General features: G+C 36.9%; 1 protein-coding gene across 1 annotated transcript in view; it reads right to left on the bottom strand.

Moving 5' to 3' along the window:
- Nucleotides 1–5,136: 5,136 nt before the first annotated feature.
- Nucleotides 5,137–19,223, bottom strand: part of ncanb (neurocan b) — a 133,189-nt gene continuing 119,102 nt past the window's right edge. Inside the window, exons 12-15 of the mRNA XM_056256470.1 lie at nt 16,913–16,995; nt 13,933–14,077; nt 5,925–6,107; nt 5,137–5,834 (exon numbers count right to left, since the gene is read on the bottom strand). Coding sequence (XP_056112445.1) covers nt 5,716–5,834; nt 5,925–6,107; nt 13,933–14,077; nt 16,913–16,995 — 530 coding nt within the window. The 3' untranslated portion in view covers nt 5,137–5,715. The remainder of the gene's footprint in view (nt 5,835–5,924; nt 6,108–13,932; nt 14,078–16,912; nt 16,996–19,223) is intronic.

Genomic DNA, 19,223 nt, shown 5'->3' with positions numbered 1-19,223 from the left:
ATTTGTGGTGGCAAAATAAGATATAGCGATGCTAAAAAAAATATCCTCGCCAAACCAAACAACTTCAATTTTTTTTTATAAATGTGTATAAAATGATCTGTAACTTTGCATTTTTTTTCAGAGGCCCTTGAGTTTTAATGATTGCATATATAAGTTTGTTAAAACGGGATAATTCATCTATAAAGGAAATCTTAGCATCATTTACTCACCCTCATGTCGTTCCAAACCTGTATGGCTTTCTTGGTCACTATATGCTTACATTGTATGGAAAAGAGCAGCGTGAGCGTTCTTCAAGATTTCTCCCTTTGTGTTCTATGAGGGGAAAGAAAATCATACAGGTTTGGAATGACATTTTTGGGGTGAACTATGAATGAGTAATTTCTTTGCAACAAAAACAACAGCAAAAGATATAAGCAATTAAATAATATTACCGATCCCATCCAATGTTTTTAATTGAACACATGTTTGGTAAAGAATATGATACAATGACAGAACTAGAATTCATAAGAACATCAATAAATATTAAATAACACACATGGACAGCATTCACACAGCCTAACTCGCTCATCCTGCTGAAGAAAATGTTTTCAGAAACAACAGTAACTCAATGTAGAAGACGGTGTTTAATGTTTGATGCAGCAGCAGTAGTGTTTTCTGCCTTGGGTTGGAGAACAGATGGAGAATTAGCCTGTGTGACTAAGGTCCGGGGACTCAAACACATCCAGTTTTCATTTAAAAAAAGTGAAAAATAAATAAATAAATACATACATAAAAAATGAAGGAAAACATCAAGAATTGAAAACAAAGTCTGTACATCACAGAGCTGAGGAGTGGTGCCAAAAGGTTGTTTTGCTACTGCTGAAGGAATGAATTTACTGCTTTTAACAGTAGGGAATGCTGGGTCATTAATAACGAATAATAAAATATACAGAAAAAACAGCTTTAACTGTAAATACACATGAAAAATTCATAGGCTTGGTTCTTTAGAGGAAAAGTAAACAGTAAAATAAAACAATTCACAAAAAGGTATAAATGCGACTGGATGATCTCATAATAAGTTTGAAAACCTCACAGTCCAACTGGATATAACGTAAAGCTAAATACCTAACCATATCGAGATGAAATGTGGCATTTACCTTGGCAAAACTCAGTAGAATGATGAATGGTATTTAACACATTGCTATCATTGTTGTCAGATTGTTTTGGGTGGTTATTTTCTAGTAGTCCAAGTCAAAAGCGCGCACCTTTAAGTCTCTGTGATATTATGGCTTGGGTCTCTCCTTCAATGTGAGTTTACGTGATTTTTTCCCGAAAGTCTGACCACTTAGAAAAGTAATAGCACACCTCTCCTCAATTTGTCTCATGATCTGAGGTGTAATTCATGTACATAGGAGCATGGAAACCTAAAAAAAAGCCTTACAGTATCTTAATCTGTATCATAGAGTCTTCTTTAAGGTCCTCTCAGACAGCGCTAACATCCCAAAGTTGGGTTTAATGATATGACAGCCAGCCGGGATGGAATTTACAGATAGGATTTTGTGCCAATAGAGTTTTTTATGAGGTAAAGGGCAGACTATGTAAGCATGGTTTAGGTGAACAGGGAACGGCGGAGGTTCGGGTTAAGTATACGAAGCAGCTGCGATTTCCAGAACAATCCGCACTGCCACCGGCAGATGAACTGGCTTCTTTGTCATGGTAATTCCCTTTCTGACACCATCCAATCAAAGACATTTCCAGCAGACGAAGATAACGCACTAAAAATTCAGATGTGCTACTCTTGCTGCGAAAGTCTAGAAGGGGATGATGGATGTGGCGTGTTACCTGCAGTCCTGATTAAACAGAGGACATCGTGCTCCTGTCTCACCTCCACAGCTTCCTCTTTACCTCCAACAATCATGTAAATACGAAAAGGACAAGGTTAAACTCGTCACAACGTGCACATTGTATAAAAACGGAGTGAATGGAAAAACACCAGTCGGCTGCAGCGGGTGATAGCAAACAAAGTGTTAGCGGCAATTGTGAGATGCGCAAGAGTATTTTGCATATTTTGCTTGTGAGGAACGCGACAAATCTGGCTGAATGAGTCATGCAAACAAGCCTAAATAAGCCTATGTTCCACAAATGTAACTACAAAGGGGAGGTGCAGCTAGCATAACAACCTCTGGGATAGCAATTGCTCTGTGGCAATTAGTCAGAAAACTTGCCACAAGAAAATCCCGCAGCTGCCTCTTACGGTTCTCCAGAATGCCTGCCAAAAGACAGCTGTGAACATTCTTTGTTTAGAGGTTCATTTTTATAATCAAGGCTCGCAATTAAGTTGCCACATTGTTAGCCATCTGCCTTCCTTCGCTAGCCTGAGCTGAAAAGAGCTATTAGTGTAATATAGAGGTACATTAGCAACTAATATGGATTATTAGGATACTGGGTATCAGAACGAGACTCCAATTTTGACAGACAAATTAAACAACACTGGTACACCTCCTGTTCAACGCAAATCATGCACGGGCATTCGAATGAATCACCAGAAACCCATTCAGAATATGCCCAGGTCTTTTTTCACCCCAAAATCAAAAGAAAAAAAGTACAGACTACTTAATTTGTTTAAGTCATTTCAACTTAAATTGCATTAAACTGACTTAAAAAATGAGTTAAATCTTGTATAACTTATTAAAATAAGTTAAGCAATTTTCAACTTTTCAACATGTTGTTATAACCTATTGATAATATATATATTTTTTAAAGGGTATTTTGCTTTAGGGATGATCATTTGTTTTTGCATTGTGACATTATTTTTAGGAAAATTAAGTAAATTTTTCCTCTCAAATTCCCATTAATGAAATGCAAAATAAAAATAATACAAAATGAATTAAAACAGTATTAATGGCGCTTTGGTGGCCATGGGTCTGTTGAAAGCGCTATATAAATGCAGTCCATTTACCATCCAAAAAATCATAAAATAACAATTCTAACAATATTTTTGGTACACTGTAAAAAAAAGTTGCTGCCTTAATTTTTTAAGTACAATCAACTTGGATGTCTAAGTAATTTCAACTTAAATTACATTAAACAGACTCCAAAAATGAATTGAAAGTTGAAAATTGCTTAACTTATTTTAATGAGTTATAACAATGTAAAAACATATGTTGTTGTTATACATTTTTACTGTGTTGTATTTGTACTAAAATATTACTAAATGTTTTGAACAATTTCATTAAATTTGGGTGAAATGTGACCTAGATAGAAATTTACCCATTAATACACGTTCTTCCGCTTTTGGCTAAACTTCAAAATGTTCAAAAACAGCTTTTTCAAAATTAAAATCATCCTTTTCTTGCAGTCAATTGCTTCTTAATCCAAAAAAAGGGCAATAACCTCAACATTAATTAAGCTTGCATGGAAAAAAAAGATTAATTGTTCAGATATTCAGACAGACTATTGGCTTTTCACAGTCTCTGAATTTTGGGCTATTTCATTAAAAAAGGTGGATAAAGGTAGAGAAGGAAAGATGAGGGAGCACTGACGTTGAAAAGAAGTTGGCGGAGAAGTGGGCTACGTTCGCAATCTCATGGGGAAATTAAGAGAGGACCAGCGAGAGATAAGCACAAACCTCGGCATTAGAAAAAATGCTCTGTAAAATAAAGACTCTGCCCTTTTTTAAGGTAAAGAGGAAAAAGAAAAAGAAAAAGGCGCAAGTCCTCATTTTTGAGTCAGCTGTCGCAGTACTATTTGAAAAACAGGACACGCACCTGGTAGGACAGAAAAAAAAAGTGTGCGTTTCAAACCCACAGTGAGCCCAGACCACATCTTTCGCTCTGAGGAGAACAGAAGGCCAAATGCTGCATCTCAACTGGCTTTCTTGTGACTTTCCTTTTTAACCGCTTGATCTTCAGTGCTGGAGGTATCCCTGTCTCTGAAATTTACCCATGAGCACTTTTAACATCTAACCTGTATGTGATATCCCACCATCTGGATTCTTTGTTTTCATTCTCGTCCCACCCATGGGAATCCATCCTTATTTTATTTCTTCCCCAACTGTGCTACATTGAGAAGCTAATTACGGGTGTAGCGTTCGACCCTCAATGCTGTTAAAAGTACCTTGTCACTGGCTCAGTTTGATGTGGCGTAGATGTAGCCGAGTGCAATTAAGAAGAGTCGAACATCTCTTTCTGTCTCTCTAATTCTCGCTCTTTTCCCCGCCGACAGGCTCTGACAGGACAATTTCTCCTCTGTGGGGGGAAAAAGTAGGAGATCATGACACAGACTATCAATTACAGATGGAGGGACCACTAGTAGGGGGATTTTACAGTGGCATATTTTATCTAATTCTTGTCAAGTCAATACCTGTGAAAGATATACCTGGGAAATCTTCAGTCAAGGGTTGAAATTCATCTGCGTTAAGGGCTGTTTAAGGACTTAGCGTAATATTTCAACCCCAAAAATGAGAAGTCTGTCATCATATATTCACCCTCATGTCTTTCCAAACCCGTACTACCTTTTTTTTGTCTGTGAAGCACAAAAGAATGAACTTTGTTGAGAGTCCAAGCTGCTCTTTTCCATACAATACACTGTAAAAAAAGATGCTGCCTTAAATTACAGTCAACTTAGATGTTTAAGTCATTTCAACTTAAATCACATTAAACTGCCTTAAAAAAAGAGTTGAATCTTGTATAACTTATATATTTTTTTGAAAATCGCTTTATTTTTTGATGAGTTAAAGTAGTTTAGCATGAGTTTTAATGTAAAAACATATGTTGTCAACTTATTGATCATATCATTTTTTACAGTGTAAAAATGAATGTAGACAGCTCCTAAAATGATGAAAAGCACAGTAAAATGATCATATGACTATATGTATTCAGTGTTCTTCTTATCAAGGTATTCAGTAAATTTGCGTGAGGAAAACCTCAAATTTAAATGATTATTCGCAGAGAACTCCACAGATATGGATATCAAGCTGCCAGATTTGACATCAAACATCACAAAGCTACCATTGAGTGAAGATTAACAATAACGGCTTTTGATTATAAAAAAAGTTGTTTCTCGCATAAATCTTTAGAAAACAACGCACAATTACTATTATGCTGCTTTTTTAATGTTTTTAAATGTCGCCATTCACTCATCCCTTCACGCTTCAACGGAGGAAATTAAGTTTTACAGGTTTAGAACAACATGAGGGGGATTTTTACTTTTGCGTGAATTGCACAGTTTACGCTCTGAAAATCAGGATGAGCACCACTCCTCGCAACCCAAAACACATCAATACTCAGAAATACTGTAAAAATTAAGTCAATGTCTTACAAAGAGCAAACCAACAGCAAAACGGTCAAGAAATACTGCATGAGCAAACGGATACCGAGCATTTCCTGGCCGTTTTGATTTGATCCTGCGTTTTGAAAAGAAATACAATATTTACATGTAGTACCAACTCTCCTGCTCAATTAATGCTTATGTAAAAATACATAAACAGTTACCTAGAGTGTTTTCTACATTGAAGGTACGAAAGAACTTTCCTCATGGTTGATTCACTAAAATGAGATGGAACATTAACGGATAAAGAGACGGAAAAAGTAAAATTGTAATAGTCCTTGTGAGGTCCAGCAGAGCCCCCTCTGATCATAATGGGGGTAAACTGACCCAGGCCAGAAGGGGGGAAAGGTGAAAGGCCGTCGAATATCAAAGAGGCGAAAGGCTGGGGGAAAGGAGGGGATTATTTGGTTAGAAATGGCCGTGACCCTCATGTTGACCTCGATGACCTCCTGACCCGTGCCTCTTGTGCTTTCTGCGCTCGTGGTGGGACTTGTGGTGGTGGCGTCTGTAGCGGTGAGATCTCCGTGCTGAGAATACAAGAAAAGTATCAAGCGTGAATGAATTTGGCGATTCGGTTCTTTATATTGACTTTTTGCTAATAAAATCTGGACACTCACACTTTGTACAGATGATCTTGGGTCGGTCCCATTTGCCGTTGGCACGACACTTGGTAGTGGGGATGTGGCGCTGGAGGAAACCGTCACCGCACTGGTAACGCACCACAGAGTGTATGTCGTAGTGCGAACGCTTCCGACCAATCAGGAAAGCGTTGTCCACGGTGGGCGGAGCTCCACACAGGACTGCAGAAAAGACAATAATGCAAGATAACATAAATTAATCCACATTTTTCTTAATATATGTTCCTGGAAATGTTTACAATTATGTCAGATATTATATTATTTTCATAGTATGGTAATAAACGGTGGCTATATTATTTTGTTCAAATAAAATAAAAATAAAACACTAAAAGCTAAAAAGTGAACTTAGGGAACCGTATGAAAATGAATATTTATTTTATTAATTTCCTAAAAATTACATTTAACAGTATTACTAAATTAGTGTTTTTAAAGATTAACTTAGATGGAGGCAAAGCTAAAAAAATTAAAATAAATACATAAATTAAATAAACATTTTTATTATAAAATGAAAAACAAAATTAAACAAATTAAACATGAATTATAAATAAATGATTTTAAACTAACACTTATTTATAACTAAATTATAACTAATTATAGATAATATAAAATAATTGTAATATAAAAATCTAAATTATAATAAAAATTATTTGTGCTGGAGGTATCATTACAACACAACATTACAATGTACAGTATGAAAATACATATAAATTTGCTCGTTAGATGGAGGTAAAGCTAAAAATATAAATAAATACGTCAAAAAAGAACACTTTTATTATAAAATTAGAATAAAAACAAATTAAACATATTAGTTATAAATTAACACATTTTTTTATCATAGATGATTATATATAATAAAGAAGTTATATATAATATAATAAATAATATATAAAAATAATATAAAGTGATGCATCCTTAGTTCCTTAGTTCCTTGTGAATGTTTCATTGTATATCTTATTGCAAATAATAAAAAAATATAATAACAAATGTACTACTACTACTATTACTACTACTACTACTACTAATAAAATGTTTTTCCCCAGCCACCTGTCACATAGATCCCACTTTAAAAAAATAAAATCCATCACCAAGTCCCACCTAACATTTTTTATTGAATACTCAGTTTATCTGCCACATTCCAGAGGTAAAATGGATTTCAAATGCTGTTCAAGATTATATCTTGACAAATCAGAAGTGGAATATGAAAAAAAAAGATTTCTGCTGTATTCTGATTCAACCCTAAACTCCAAATTCAACTCTGATTCAACCCTTCAACGTAAGCCCAGAGACATAAGAATCTACAGCAGTGTCTCGCGGTGACACTTGACTAATTAAACGGGTTTAAAGAGCTTGTTTCACTGCAGTTCCTTTTACTTTCATTAGGTGGAGCCCTCGGAGTTGAACCTCAGTGTATTGCTTGACTGAAGATGGAAGCTGCAGCAAGTCGTCCTGTTATTTTGTTGCAGTGGGCCGGTAAACACCACAGGGAACACATGCAACAGTTAGCTTGTGGTTTACAGCTCCTCATATTCACACTCCAAACAGCAAAGCTACAATCCAAGGCTCACCGCTATAATCACCTCACCATGTTCATTTGGAGGGAAACATCATAAAGCTGACCTGTGATTTGAGTGTTTAATGTCTTCACTCCGGCAGACTTTATGGCCTTGGCACTTTTCACTTTAGTTTTTCCCTTTCACGTAATATTTTCTTTATCAAATGCTCCAGAGAAAGTCGTGGCATTAACCTCCGTGAATCAAATCAATTCTGGCAAGGAACTGCAGGTTATCTGAAGCTCAGTACAAGCAGGAATCGCCAGCTAATCAGTGACGCTATGAGCTGGAATTGATCTGGGAAGTCAGCGGCTGGTTGTGAGCTTGATGAGTTTTGTTGTATGCCTTTTCAGGTGGGGGGGGGGGGGGGCTTCTTTGTCTGGAGAGAAAGCAATGTGACCTTCTAGCTTGAGGACAGCAGGCAAATGTCACACTTAAAAAACTCAATCCTCGATCCACACAAGCCCAACTCCGATTCAGCTGTATATCATAAATAAATAATAGACCATAAAATCAATACTCAATTCTGGACACACTGTACACTCAGATACAGCGGACTCAAAAAGTATTTGGACAACTAAGCCATGCTTAAAAATTTATGAATGTCATTAAATTATATATTTTCACTGAGAAAACAAAGATATAAAATATTTTAATACATATTGTGAAAGTTTAATCAAACTTGTAGGGTCATTAAAAACAAATTTCTAAAATATATAATAAATAATTAAAATCAATATATATAACGGAATGCATAGCAGATATAAAACTGGATAACTATAGCAATTTACTACTACTTAATTCTGAAAAAACAGAGATTCTAATTATTGGACAAAAAACGTCCTCACGTAACCTAGAATACTGTCTAAATTTGATTGCTGCTCTGTCAAGTCTTCGTTGTCGGTTAGGAACCTGGGTGTGCTATTTGATACCAATCTTTCATTTGAAAGTCACGTGTCTAGTATCTGTAAAACCGCATTTTTTTATCTTTAAAATATATCTAAACTACGTCATATGCTCTCAAAGAAAAATGCAGAACAATTAGTTAATGCGTTCATGACATCAAGGCTAGATTATTGTAATGCTATTATGGGTGGTTGCCCTACACGCTTAATAAACAAACTCCAGCTGGTCCAAAACGCAGCAGCTCGAGTTCTTACCAGAACCAGGAAGTATGACCATATTAGCCCGGTTCTGTCAACACTGCATTGGCTCCCTATTAAACATCGTATAAATTTAAAAATATTGCTGATTACTTACAAAGCACTAAATGGTTTAGCTCCCCAGTACTTGAGCGAGCTCTTAACACATTATAGTCCTTCACGTCTATTGCGATCTCAAAATTCCGGCCAGTTGATAATACCTAGAATATCAAAATCGACTACTGGCGGTAGATCCTTTTCCTTTTTAGCACCAAAACTTTGGAACAGTCTTCCTAACATTGTCCGGGAAGCAGACACACTCTGTCAGTTCAAATCTAGATTAAAAACACATCTCTTTGGCCTAGCATACACATTACACATTATAGACTTCTATAATTCAATATTAGGCTGCATAGATTAGGTCAGCCAGGACCAGGAACACTTCCCATAAATCCTGATGTACTTGATACATCATAAGAAGGATGGCGTCTACGCTAATATTAGTCTCTCTGTTTATCCCGAGGTTTTACCGCAGTCTGCCGGATCCAGGCCGTATCCAGATCTGAGGAAGGACCAGCGCCTGGACACGACGCCAACGCAGTCCTGAAGTTTCAAGTAGTCTCTCCCCTAGGTTTACTGAAGTCAGCCGGATCTGGGCTGTATCCAGATCAGATGGTGGACCTACAACGGGACCCATCCACAACGCATCCCTGAAGTGCCAGCCTCATCAGCCCTGTGAAGGCCTCATCGACACGACAGCCATCGGCATTGATCCTCAACAAACTCATCTTCATTCTGGCGTGATGTCTCCGACTTCCAACCAGATGGAACTGGATAAATATTCTGATCCAATATGACTTCTGACCTGTAATGCTGCCTAAATAATAATCATACACAGTTCGTTCGTTGGCCAGAGGAGAACTGCCCCCCGACTGAGCCTGCTTTCCTGGTTTTCTCCATTCTGTCACCTGATGGAGTTTTGGTTCCTTGCCACTGTTGCCTTGGCTTTTGGCTTGCATAGTTGGGGACATTTAATTTAATATTCAACAATATTACTGATCTGCCTTACTTAAGGTGGACGATGACGCAATTTTCTTCTAGAAACAAACTTTGTTGTATTATTTTCATGTTATCACTGTGAAGCTGCTTTGTTACAATCTGTATTGTAAAAAGCGCTATATAAATAAAGGTGACTTGACTTGACTATCAAAATGTAAGGAAAATATATTATATATAAATATATCTATATATATATATATATGTGTATTAAAGCTGCCGTCGGCAACATTTTTTTGATCATATTCAGTGAAATCGACACTATAATCCGACAGAACAACATAAATAAAGTGGTTTTAGAAAAAAACCCGAGCTTCTAACTCCACCTGGAGCGTGTTATTTGTTTTGCAAAAATCCACAGCTCCCAGATCATTGGGTCCAATCAGCGTAGGGGGGTGTGAGATCTGACTGTCAATCACAGATCGGGCACACGCCACCCCTCACGCACGTTACAATCACATGCACACGCCTGAAGTTCGCAGAAGTTCGTGAAGTAACGAAGTAACGAAGTTCAGTAACGAAGAGTGATGGCGGAAAATCAAGTAAGCTCATTTAGAGCAATCTATTGGTAGATTAGCCAGGACAGCATACCTCCAAATATTCCATGGTGTTGATGGATGCTGATGAGACGGGCGCGTTCACTGAAAATCTGGTGCACACGCACTGACGAGCATGAACTCGCTCACGGTGGGAGGGTATTCGTTGATAGAGGGGAGGGCCATGAGAGTTGTAAACATTCAAAATTTTGCCTAAGTCTACTCAATCTGCCAGACTTGCCAACTTCAGCTTTAAATATGATGGAAGACCAAAACACTGAACTTGGTTAAGGTATTTATCTGACTAAATTAAATTATATATATATTTTAAAAAATGCATAGAAAAACTAAAAGCTCACAGGATAAACTTAATTGGATCTATCTTTATATCTTTGGTTTTTGTATGTGTTAATTTTTTTTATATGACAGCCTGGCCAAAAATTATGTCCACACAATTTGGCATGTTTCATTGCATTATCACAAATAAAACAATTGACTCCAAACACAACTATGCAATATGCTTCAAATAATATTTGAATAAATGGTGAAGACGGACCTTATACAGTTTATCATCTAATGCAATTGCATCCACACATTAAATAAATAAATGAACATACAAGTAAAGTAATAAGTACATTTTAACTAATACATTTTAAATTAGCCTTACTTTTAAATTGTTATATGCGGCAGTCATTTGAAGTGATTAACAATCTCACTTTTCTGTATTTCAGCATTTTTACAGTGGGAAAAGGAAAGTGGTTTATCGCAGCGCTACCATATCAACCAGCCAGAGCAGAATGCCCAAGGATGCATCACACCTCATTCATCCAAATATCAAAACTGGCAGGGAAAAGTCAAGGTGATTCAATAACAGAGACATAGATAGGGTTTCTTGGACTGAGTCAGCATCACCCTGAGACATGTGCTGAACACTTTGGACTCAGGCATCTTTACCTCCAGCAAAATCTGTAGTTCAGCATAAAAGCTATTACAACAAGAGAGAAGCATACTGGCAGTAGGTCTGTTTAAAGCACATATCTCATGAGCTAATATCATGCATTGCTTCTCTATGCTCTTAAGGGATTCTATTATTGTATTAAGGCTTCACTGAAGGGATTGCATGATCAATAGCGGTGACAGTTTGAATGATAGAATAACTGGGGGAGGGCTGATGGACAAAAGAGGACAGCGAGGCAGGTGGTGGGGGTGGCTGAAAATGTTTCCCAGGTGGTCTTGCAAATGACAGCTGGCTGAGCTGTGTATGCGTGCCAGCCTTATGACTGTATGCTCAAAATTGAACAAGCACACCATCGATTAAAATCAGTGGATACTGCCCAGAGTAACCCCTGTGCACACCATTACAATAACCATGGTAATGTGTATTTTTGAGAACTTATTAGCTTTCGTCCAGTCCATTTGCCTTAGGAAGACTAAATGAGACACACTGGGTTCACAAGGGCCAACCGGAGAACAGGTCCATCAGAGGTCGCATCTCAGAAAGCCAATAAGAGTTGTTTCATTTAAACATGTATATTAAATGTAATATTTATTTGATGATGGATTTCAATGAAATATTATTTAAAGGTGCACTGTGTAATTTTTAGTGGCATCTAGTGGTGAGGTTTGCGAATTGCAACCAACAGAAGTTACGGTGGCCGACAGGAAAAGATGTCGTCGTCTGAGACAGCAGAGAGTAGCCAGTTAAGCAATGAGGTTACTTTACAAGGATAAATTAAGAAATTTGCTTCAGTAAAACTTCAGTAATTATTTACTGAAATTATTCAGTAAAACGATATGTTATTGCGAATATTATTGTTACTTGTTCATAACTGTGTCAGTGTTTTATTTGCTGACTTTAGCTAGCTTCTTTACACGAAGAAGAAAATAGTGACAAAACGCGTTTGTCCGTTTAGGGCTACTGTAGAAACATTTCAATGTAAGGGGACCCACGGTGTTTGTAGATAAAAAATGGCTCATTCTAAGGTAATAAAAACATTACGGTTCAGTATGTAGGGTCTTTATACACAACTGCAAACATAGTTATGTGTATGATATTGCATTTCTGTCAACAGATCCTCCTAAACATTCCACAATGCACCTTTAAGTATATACAGTAGATATTTAAGTTAAACATGTAATTTGACATCTGATTGAAATCTTAATACCCAATATGGTGTTGTTTTTGAAGAAATTTCTGTAGCAAGTTATCACGTGCCAAGTAAGCCTACCTACCACATAAGCTCAAACACATTTTTAATAATGAATTGAGAGTTAAATTATGGAATGGAGGTCAGAATTTCAATTGGAAGTGAGAAACGTGTTTTTTATTGGCTCTCCAGAGCAGGTCCATCATGGTCTGGACCTCTTGAGAGGGATTCTCTGATGAACCTGTTCTCCGGTTGGCCCTCGTGAACCAGAGGTGCCTCTTTAAATCTAGCTAGGGCAGACAGACCCGATGGATTCCATACCCTCAGTCTGCTTCATATGTAAATGACCAGATAAAACAAGTCTAATGAGTCCATAGTGGTGTGGGTGAAGCAGACTGTGTCAGACCTAGACAGCTAAAAGTGGCTGAAGAGAACCAGTCATGTCCGTCATGTCATGATCGAGGCTTTGAATACGCAGCCCTCCTGAGAACCAACCATCACACCCTCAGAACAAAATGAGAGACAGTTATTGCTGAGGTCCTTGTCTGGTTGAAAAAGACGTGAGAGGAATTGGTAAAGGTGGAACTGCTGAAAATGAAGCCGTACAAACTGACATAAAAAGAAAAAATGGAAGGGAATAAATTTGGAATATGGGACTTTGTTACAGAAATAGTTCCCCCCATTATTTATTTACCCTCATGTTGTTGCAAACCAGTAGGAGTGCGGAACACCCCAAAAAATATATTTTGAAGAATGATGGTAACCAGACCATCGACTTTTCCATTGACTTCCATTGTATTTTTTTACATATAATAAAGTCAGAAACCAGCATTCTCTAAAATCTCCTTTTATTTTACACAGAACAAAGAAAGTCATACATGTTTGGAACGACATGAGGGCAAATAAATAATGACCGAATTTAAATTTTTGGGAGAGCTATCCCTTTAAGCTTTTAAGCCTAAAAAAGGTCACAAAAACATGTAAACGTATCATAAAAGTGGTTGATATGACTCATGAACTATATTTTGAGTCTCCTGAAGACGTGATAATAGCTTTATGTGAGAACAAATCGTTCTTTTGAGTCGAATCTTTTCAATGAATCGTTGATCCGTTTCACAAAACCAGTCTGAACGATTTGTTCATAAATCATATACTTATCAGGTTCTTTAGTTCAACTCACTGATTATATGTAATTGCATAGAAAAGCTTAACCAGTTCATTATTAAATGAATCCTTTTGTGTTCCACAGAAGAAATAAAATCATGTGTCTCTGAATGGCATGACAGAACTATCCCTTTGAAGAAGCAGGATGTATTTAAATATAAGGAAGGGATATAAATGAAAGAGGATATGAGGAACATCTCATGAAGAACATTAAGATGTGTGAATTAAGTTAACAAAAGGAGGTCAGCAATGGAAGAAACAGTACAGTGAGGTATAAAGCAAGGCGGTACAGCATTTGTCCTCTTTTCCAAAGCCTCCTCTCTCTCTCTCTCTCTCTCTCTCTCTCTCTCTCTCTCTCTCTCTCTCTCTCTCTCTCTCTCTCTCTCTCTCACCTGTGCCTTTCTTGCAGATGTAGGGCAGGTTGTAGTTGCAGGGCACATCGTTCCATTTGCCGTTCTCATGGGCGATCATCACAACGCAGTCCTCTCCGCCCGCAAAGAAATTATCCGGCTGGTTCTCCCTCCAGTTCTCATATTGCTGGTGGAGGAATGGGGATATTTCAGGGCTAAATCCAAATCCCATGGGTTTACTAGGTATTTAGTGTACCGTCTTATATATCCGTTGCATTACAAATGGGTTTTCAGATACATCTAATCGATCTGATATAATATATTATATAAACTTGTTTGCTACCTAAATGGCTTAAAGAGAGACTTGTGCATCTATTTGCATAATCTATCTGATTATACTGCCTGTATTATCATACTGTGATTAGACTAAGTGATTAATTGTACTATATGTTCTGATAATTGTATTCTGATTCAATTTGTATATATATATATATTAGGGCTGTCAGTTAAACGCGTTATTAACGGCGTTAAGGCAAACCCATTTTAACGGCGTCAATTTTTTTATCGCGCGATTAACGCGTTTGGCCTAGCAAACTTTGTCGTTTTTTTTCACATGCTTCTGCAACAGGACACGGCATGCGCGGCACTGCGCTATGAAACCCATTCATTTCAATGGCTTGCGCCGCGCGAGGACGTTTTGTTGCTTCGTCGACCAAAGCGCAAGCGGATCTAGCTAGACCGGCACAAAACAACAGGCACGCCGCACACACTTGTTTAGGCTTGGGAGCCGGCCAAATAGTTGGTTAACGTTACGTTTTGAGTGGATGACGAGCGCGAGACGCCGAAATGGATGCCAATAAGATTCTGAATGGAAAGTTTACTTTTAAAAAGTTGCCAAATGGTTCCATTGACAAGACCAAAGTGATCTGTGTGTTTTGTCGTTGTGAACTGAGCTATCATCATCGCAGTCCAGTCTGAAATACCACACACAGCTGATGCGAATTCTCCACCCCCTCGTCAATAACAGGACCTCGTCAGTATTTCTTTCACCCTTTTATTGATGGACAGTGTTACATTGTGTGAGAGATTATTTGCTCCAAGTGAGAATGTTAGTGTGAAATTGAACACAGTATGCCAATGTTGTTTTCAATAAAAAACATTTGCACAAAGCAAGCCGATCCACTTTTCCATGTTGATAAGAGCATTAAAATGAGAAAAGATAATGGGACAAAAAGAAATCAAGAGACATTTAGAATAGATAAAAATGTGCGATTAATTGCGATTAATCGCGAGTTAACTATGACATTAATGCGATTAATCGTGATTAAATATTTTAATCATTTGACAGCACTAATATATATATATATATATATATATATATATTAGGGGTGGAACGGTACACAGAAGTCACGGTTCGGTTCATACCTCGGTTCAGACATCACGGTTCGGTACGATTTCGGTACAATGGAGAGAAAAGCAAAACAAAAATGCAGAAGGCATTGTATTTTTTAAATAAGTTTTATTAATAAAGGCATAGAACCAGTTTATTTGTAGTGCACTGACAATAGTTTTATATAATTAGTTTACTAATAAAATTAATAAAAAGACCTTGCGATATGTTTGGTAATTGTACCTGAATTAATTAAAAATTAATTTGCTATATTTCAGATCAATATATTTGTTTTCCTTAATTTTAATTAACATTATTAATTAAGAATGTAACATTATTCTCATCTGAATTATAAATAATGGATTTCTGTATAAAATAATCCTACCATTAAAAACACATTCGATTTTCTTTTTTAATCAATGTAGAATGTGTAAGATTAGTGCTCCGAGGACAAGAAATGAAAACCAATGCAATATGATGAATGTCCAAAAGATGGGACCCATGCACAGACTGTTTTGAAATGGAGTTAGATAAATATGTTTTGCTTTTAAAACAGTGTGTGTGTGTGTGTGTGATTTTGGTTGGGTGACAGTTGTAGGTTATAGTTTGACGCGAGTTTACAGTGTTTGATCGCGCCCGCGCCTCTCTCTCTCTCTCTCTCTCTCTCTCTCTCTCTCTCTCTCGCGCACACACACACACACACACACACACTCCAGCATTGCAATCTTGACATCGCAGCCTGTTCATTATGCGGTCACACCAAACGCAAATAGAGCGTCAAATTCGCGTCTATCGCGTCTAGTTCGATGCTAGTCCAAAGGGAATAGGACGCGCATATAAAGCCAACGTTTGAAGTGAACGCGCGTTCAGAGCTAAGCCGATGGTACAGATTATGTGTCCCTAAAGAACCCGCGTATCTAACAGTAGTTCCGCATTACATTAATTAATTTGCATGCGAGTTTTATTTATTTTTATACCGTGTATTCTCCGTGTAAATTCGTGCACCGAACCGTGACGCCCATACCGTTTCGGTTCAATACGAATACATGTACCGTTCCACCCCTAATATATATATATTTTAGAGATGAACCTATATTAAAAATTTTGGTCGATAAAGATAATCGATAATTCTTTATATCTGAAAGCCAAAAAACGATATATTGGCCAATAAATCGAAATACTTATATAATTTAATAATAAAAAAATTCTTATAAAAATGTTTATATAATTTTTGAGAGCCTGATTACAAAAACAAAAGTCTCACCACTAATAGCCATGTTCTCATTATAATTTTATGTAGCCTATATGACAGACTTGCGCTGCACATGTTGCACAATTCAAAACCATCATGGTGAACAGTGAGCATCTGAAGTGTCTCAGCTGAATGAAATAATCCATTATTTATCGGCTTTAATATATCGGGCAAATTTTCGTATCGGGCCGATGACGATAACATTAAAAATGAACATATATCGGCCAATACCGATATGGTGGCCGATATATCATGCATCCCTAATATATATATATAAGTTAAACATCCAATTTAAATATATACATTTAGTCTATTTTAAATATATGAATAAACATATATAGGTAATTTAATTTATTTAATGTATTTTGTGCCAGTCTCACCAGATCCATGTTATCGGTCCACTGGAAGTCGTCTTCCACCATCCTGTCATTCAGACCAATCCATGTGTTCTCATGGCTCATTACTGTTTTAAAAGCACAAAACATTTCAAATTATTATTATTTTTAATTAAAAACACACTATATTTTAAATAATGGGACAGAGGTCAGGATTTCAATTGGAAGTAAGAAAGTGGAAGTTTTTTAATGGCTCTCCAGTGCAGGTCCATCATGGTCTGGACCTCTTGCGAGGGATTCTCTGATGAACCTGTTCTCCGGTTGGCCCTCGTGAACCAGAGGTGCCTCTTTAAATCTAGCTAGGGTAGACAGACCCGATGGATTCCATACCCTTAGTCTGCTTCATATGTAAATGACCAGATAAAACAAGTCTAATGTTTTAAAAGCATGAAACAATTCAATGTTTTCCTATTAAAAACATATACATCAAAAACATTTACTGCCATATATTTGATGGAAATACTTAATTAATACCATGTATAACCAACAACCTGGAAGACCACTGAAAAACAGGTTAATACAAGGTGTGAATAGGGTCTTAGTGTCATAAAATGCAGTGGTAATGCTTCTCCTTTAGGTTCTATTCTGCTTTATGTCTCCTACAGGGCCACTGGGAGCCGAGCAATGGTGTTATCACAATCACAATTCAAGCTCAAGCCAGAAGCCATCAGATTGTCCCCAAGATGCATTTGAGAGGATTTTTTTTTTTGGTCTGGGTGTAATGGAATTTCAATCATGGTGTTACTGATTAACATCATTACAGGGCCCATTAATCTTCCTAATGGCTGTGCCCCCTTTATTGCAGGGGTGGAGATGTCCATTTTCAAGGCGATTAAACACTCTTTTTGGTGAGCGCTGTGGCTCTGTGAGCAGACAGCATGCTGTGAGAGGCCACACCGAGTCATTACGCTGGATTTAGGCTCGACCAGGGGCGGTAGACATAATGCAATCTGTGCCATGCGGGAGGTCAGCAGTCCTGTCTCTTATCTAAGTTATGTGGCTTGCTATTAATGAATCTAGGCTATGCAAAGAGTTTTAGTCAAAGCTAATTGGGTGAAACAAACACAGTTTAGCCAGAGTTATCGGCTGTTTTATAACCCATAGAAAAAAAGGGTTCCACAAAATACAGAATTAAATAATTGGTTTCCTTTCAAATCATGAGTGTGAATTTTAATTGGCCACACCCCACAGGAAGCAAAATTTAAATGACAGGAAATGAGGATTTAAAAAAAAGAAACTTTACTGAGAGCCCGCCCACTTTTTCAGTTGCCTATAGGTTTCTGAAGTATTTTTCCCATAGAGACTTTTAAAGAGTCTTATAATAAGAGTTGTAAGACAAACCAGCCCAACCAGCTACGAAGTGAACTACAAAATTATAAACTTTGATTTGTAAAAAGAATTTGAAAATTATGCAAAACACAGTTCAAGACCATGTACTTAGGTATTTAGTAAGGGAAAGAACAACCATATTTTCAATATATTACAAAATATGCATATATTTAAGTGATTTGAGAGTAGGGAGACTCTATCACATAATTTGCAGTGCTTCATCAAAGAGGGCAGGCACTGAAGAGCTCTTTTTTTGCGCAATTTGCTTGTTACGATTCTTTGCAGAATCATGGGTAATAGTTTTTTTTACCTCTGAAATCTGGTGTTAAGCATGATTATTTAAAAAAATAAGTTGAAATAATGCGGGCTGGTGGCTTCAACAAAAGCATAAACCATCAATTAACAATCTTGTAGTCCATAGTTGGTCTGTATGGCTTTAATAAGTTATTGTTAAAAACCAATTGCCCAATGGAATTTTTACTTCTGGAACCTGACTGTTGCACTCTATTGATATAAATTCAATAGATAATGCAATTCTGAGAAATTAAGTGTTCTTTCGCCTATCTGTACTTCCTGTTAACAGCAAGTTTGGGCTAGTCATTTGCAATTGATTTTAGAAGGATCAAGTCATGAAAGCATTTGATTGGACAAAAATGTGTAGTCCAGGATGAGTCATCAAAATTTTGGTACATTTTTCTGTAAGAAAGACTGTAAACTTTAGATTCATATACACGACCGTTCAAAGTTTTGGGGTTTGGTAAGATCTTTTTATTAAAGAAATTTTATACTTTTATTAATCAAGGATGCATTAAATTAATCAAAATTAACAGTAAAGACATTTATAATGTTACAAAAAAGATTTCTATTTCAAATTAATGCTGTTCTTCTGAACTTTCTATTCATCAAAGAAACCTGGGAGGGGAAAAGCATCACTATTTCCACAAAAATATGAACTGTTTTCAACATT

This window comes from Rhinichthys klamathensis, unplaced genomic scaffold, assembly GCF_029890125.1.
Source record: "Rhinichthys klamathensis goyatoka isolate OS25496 unplaced genomic scaffold, OSU_Roscu_1.1 h1tg000127l_1, whole genome shotgun sequence".
Taxonomy (NCBI): domain Eukaryota; kingdom Metazoa; phylum Chordata; class Actinopteri; order Cypriniformes; family Leuciscidae; genus Rhinichthys; species Rhinichthys klamathensis.
The sequence above is the reverse complement of the archived record's forward strand: the minus strand, read 5'-3'. Positions and strand labels throughout refer to the sequence as shown.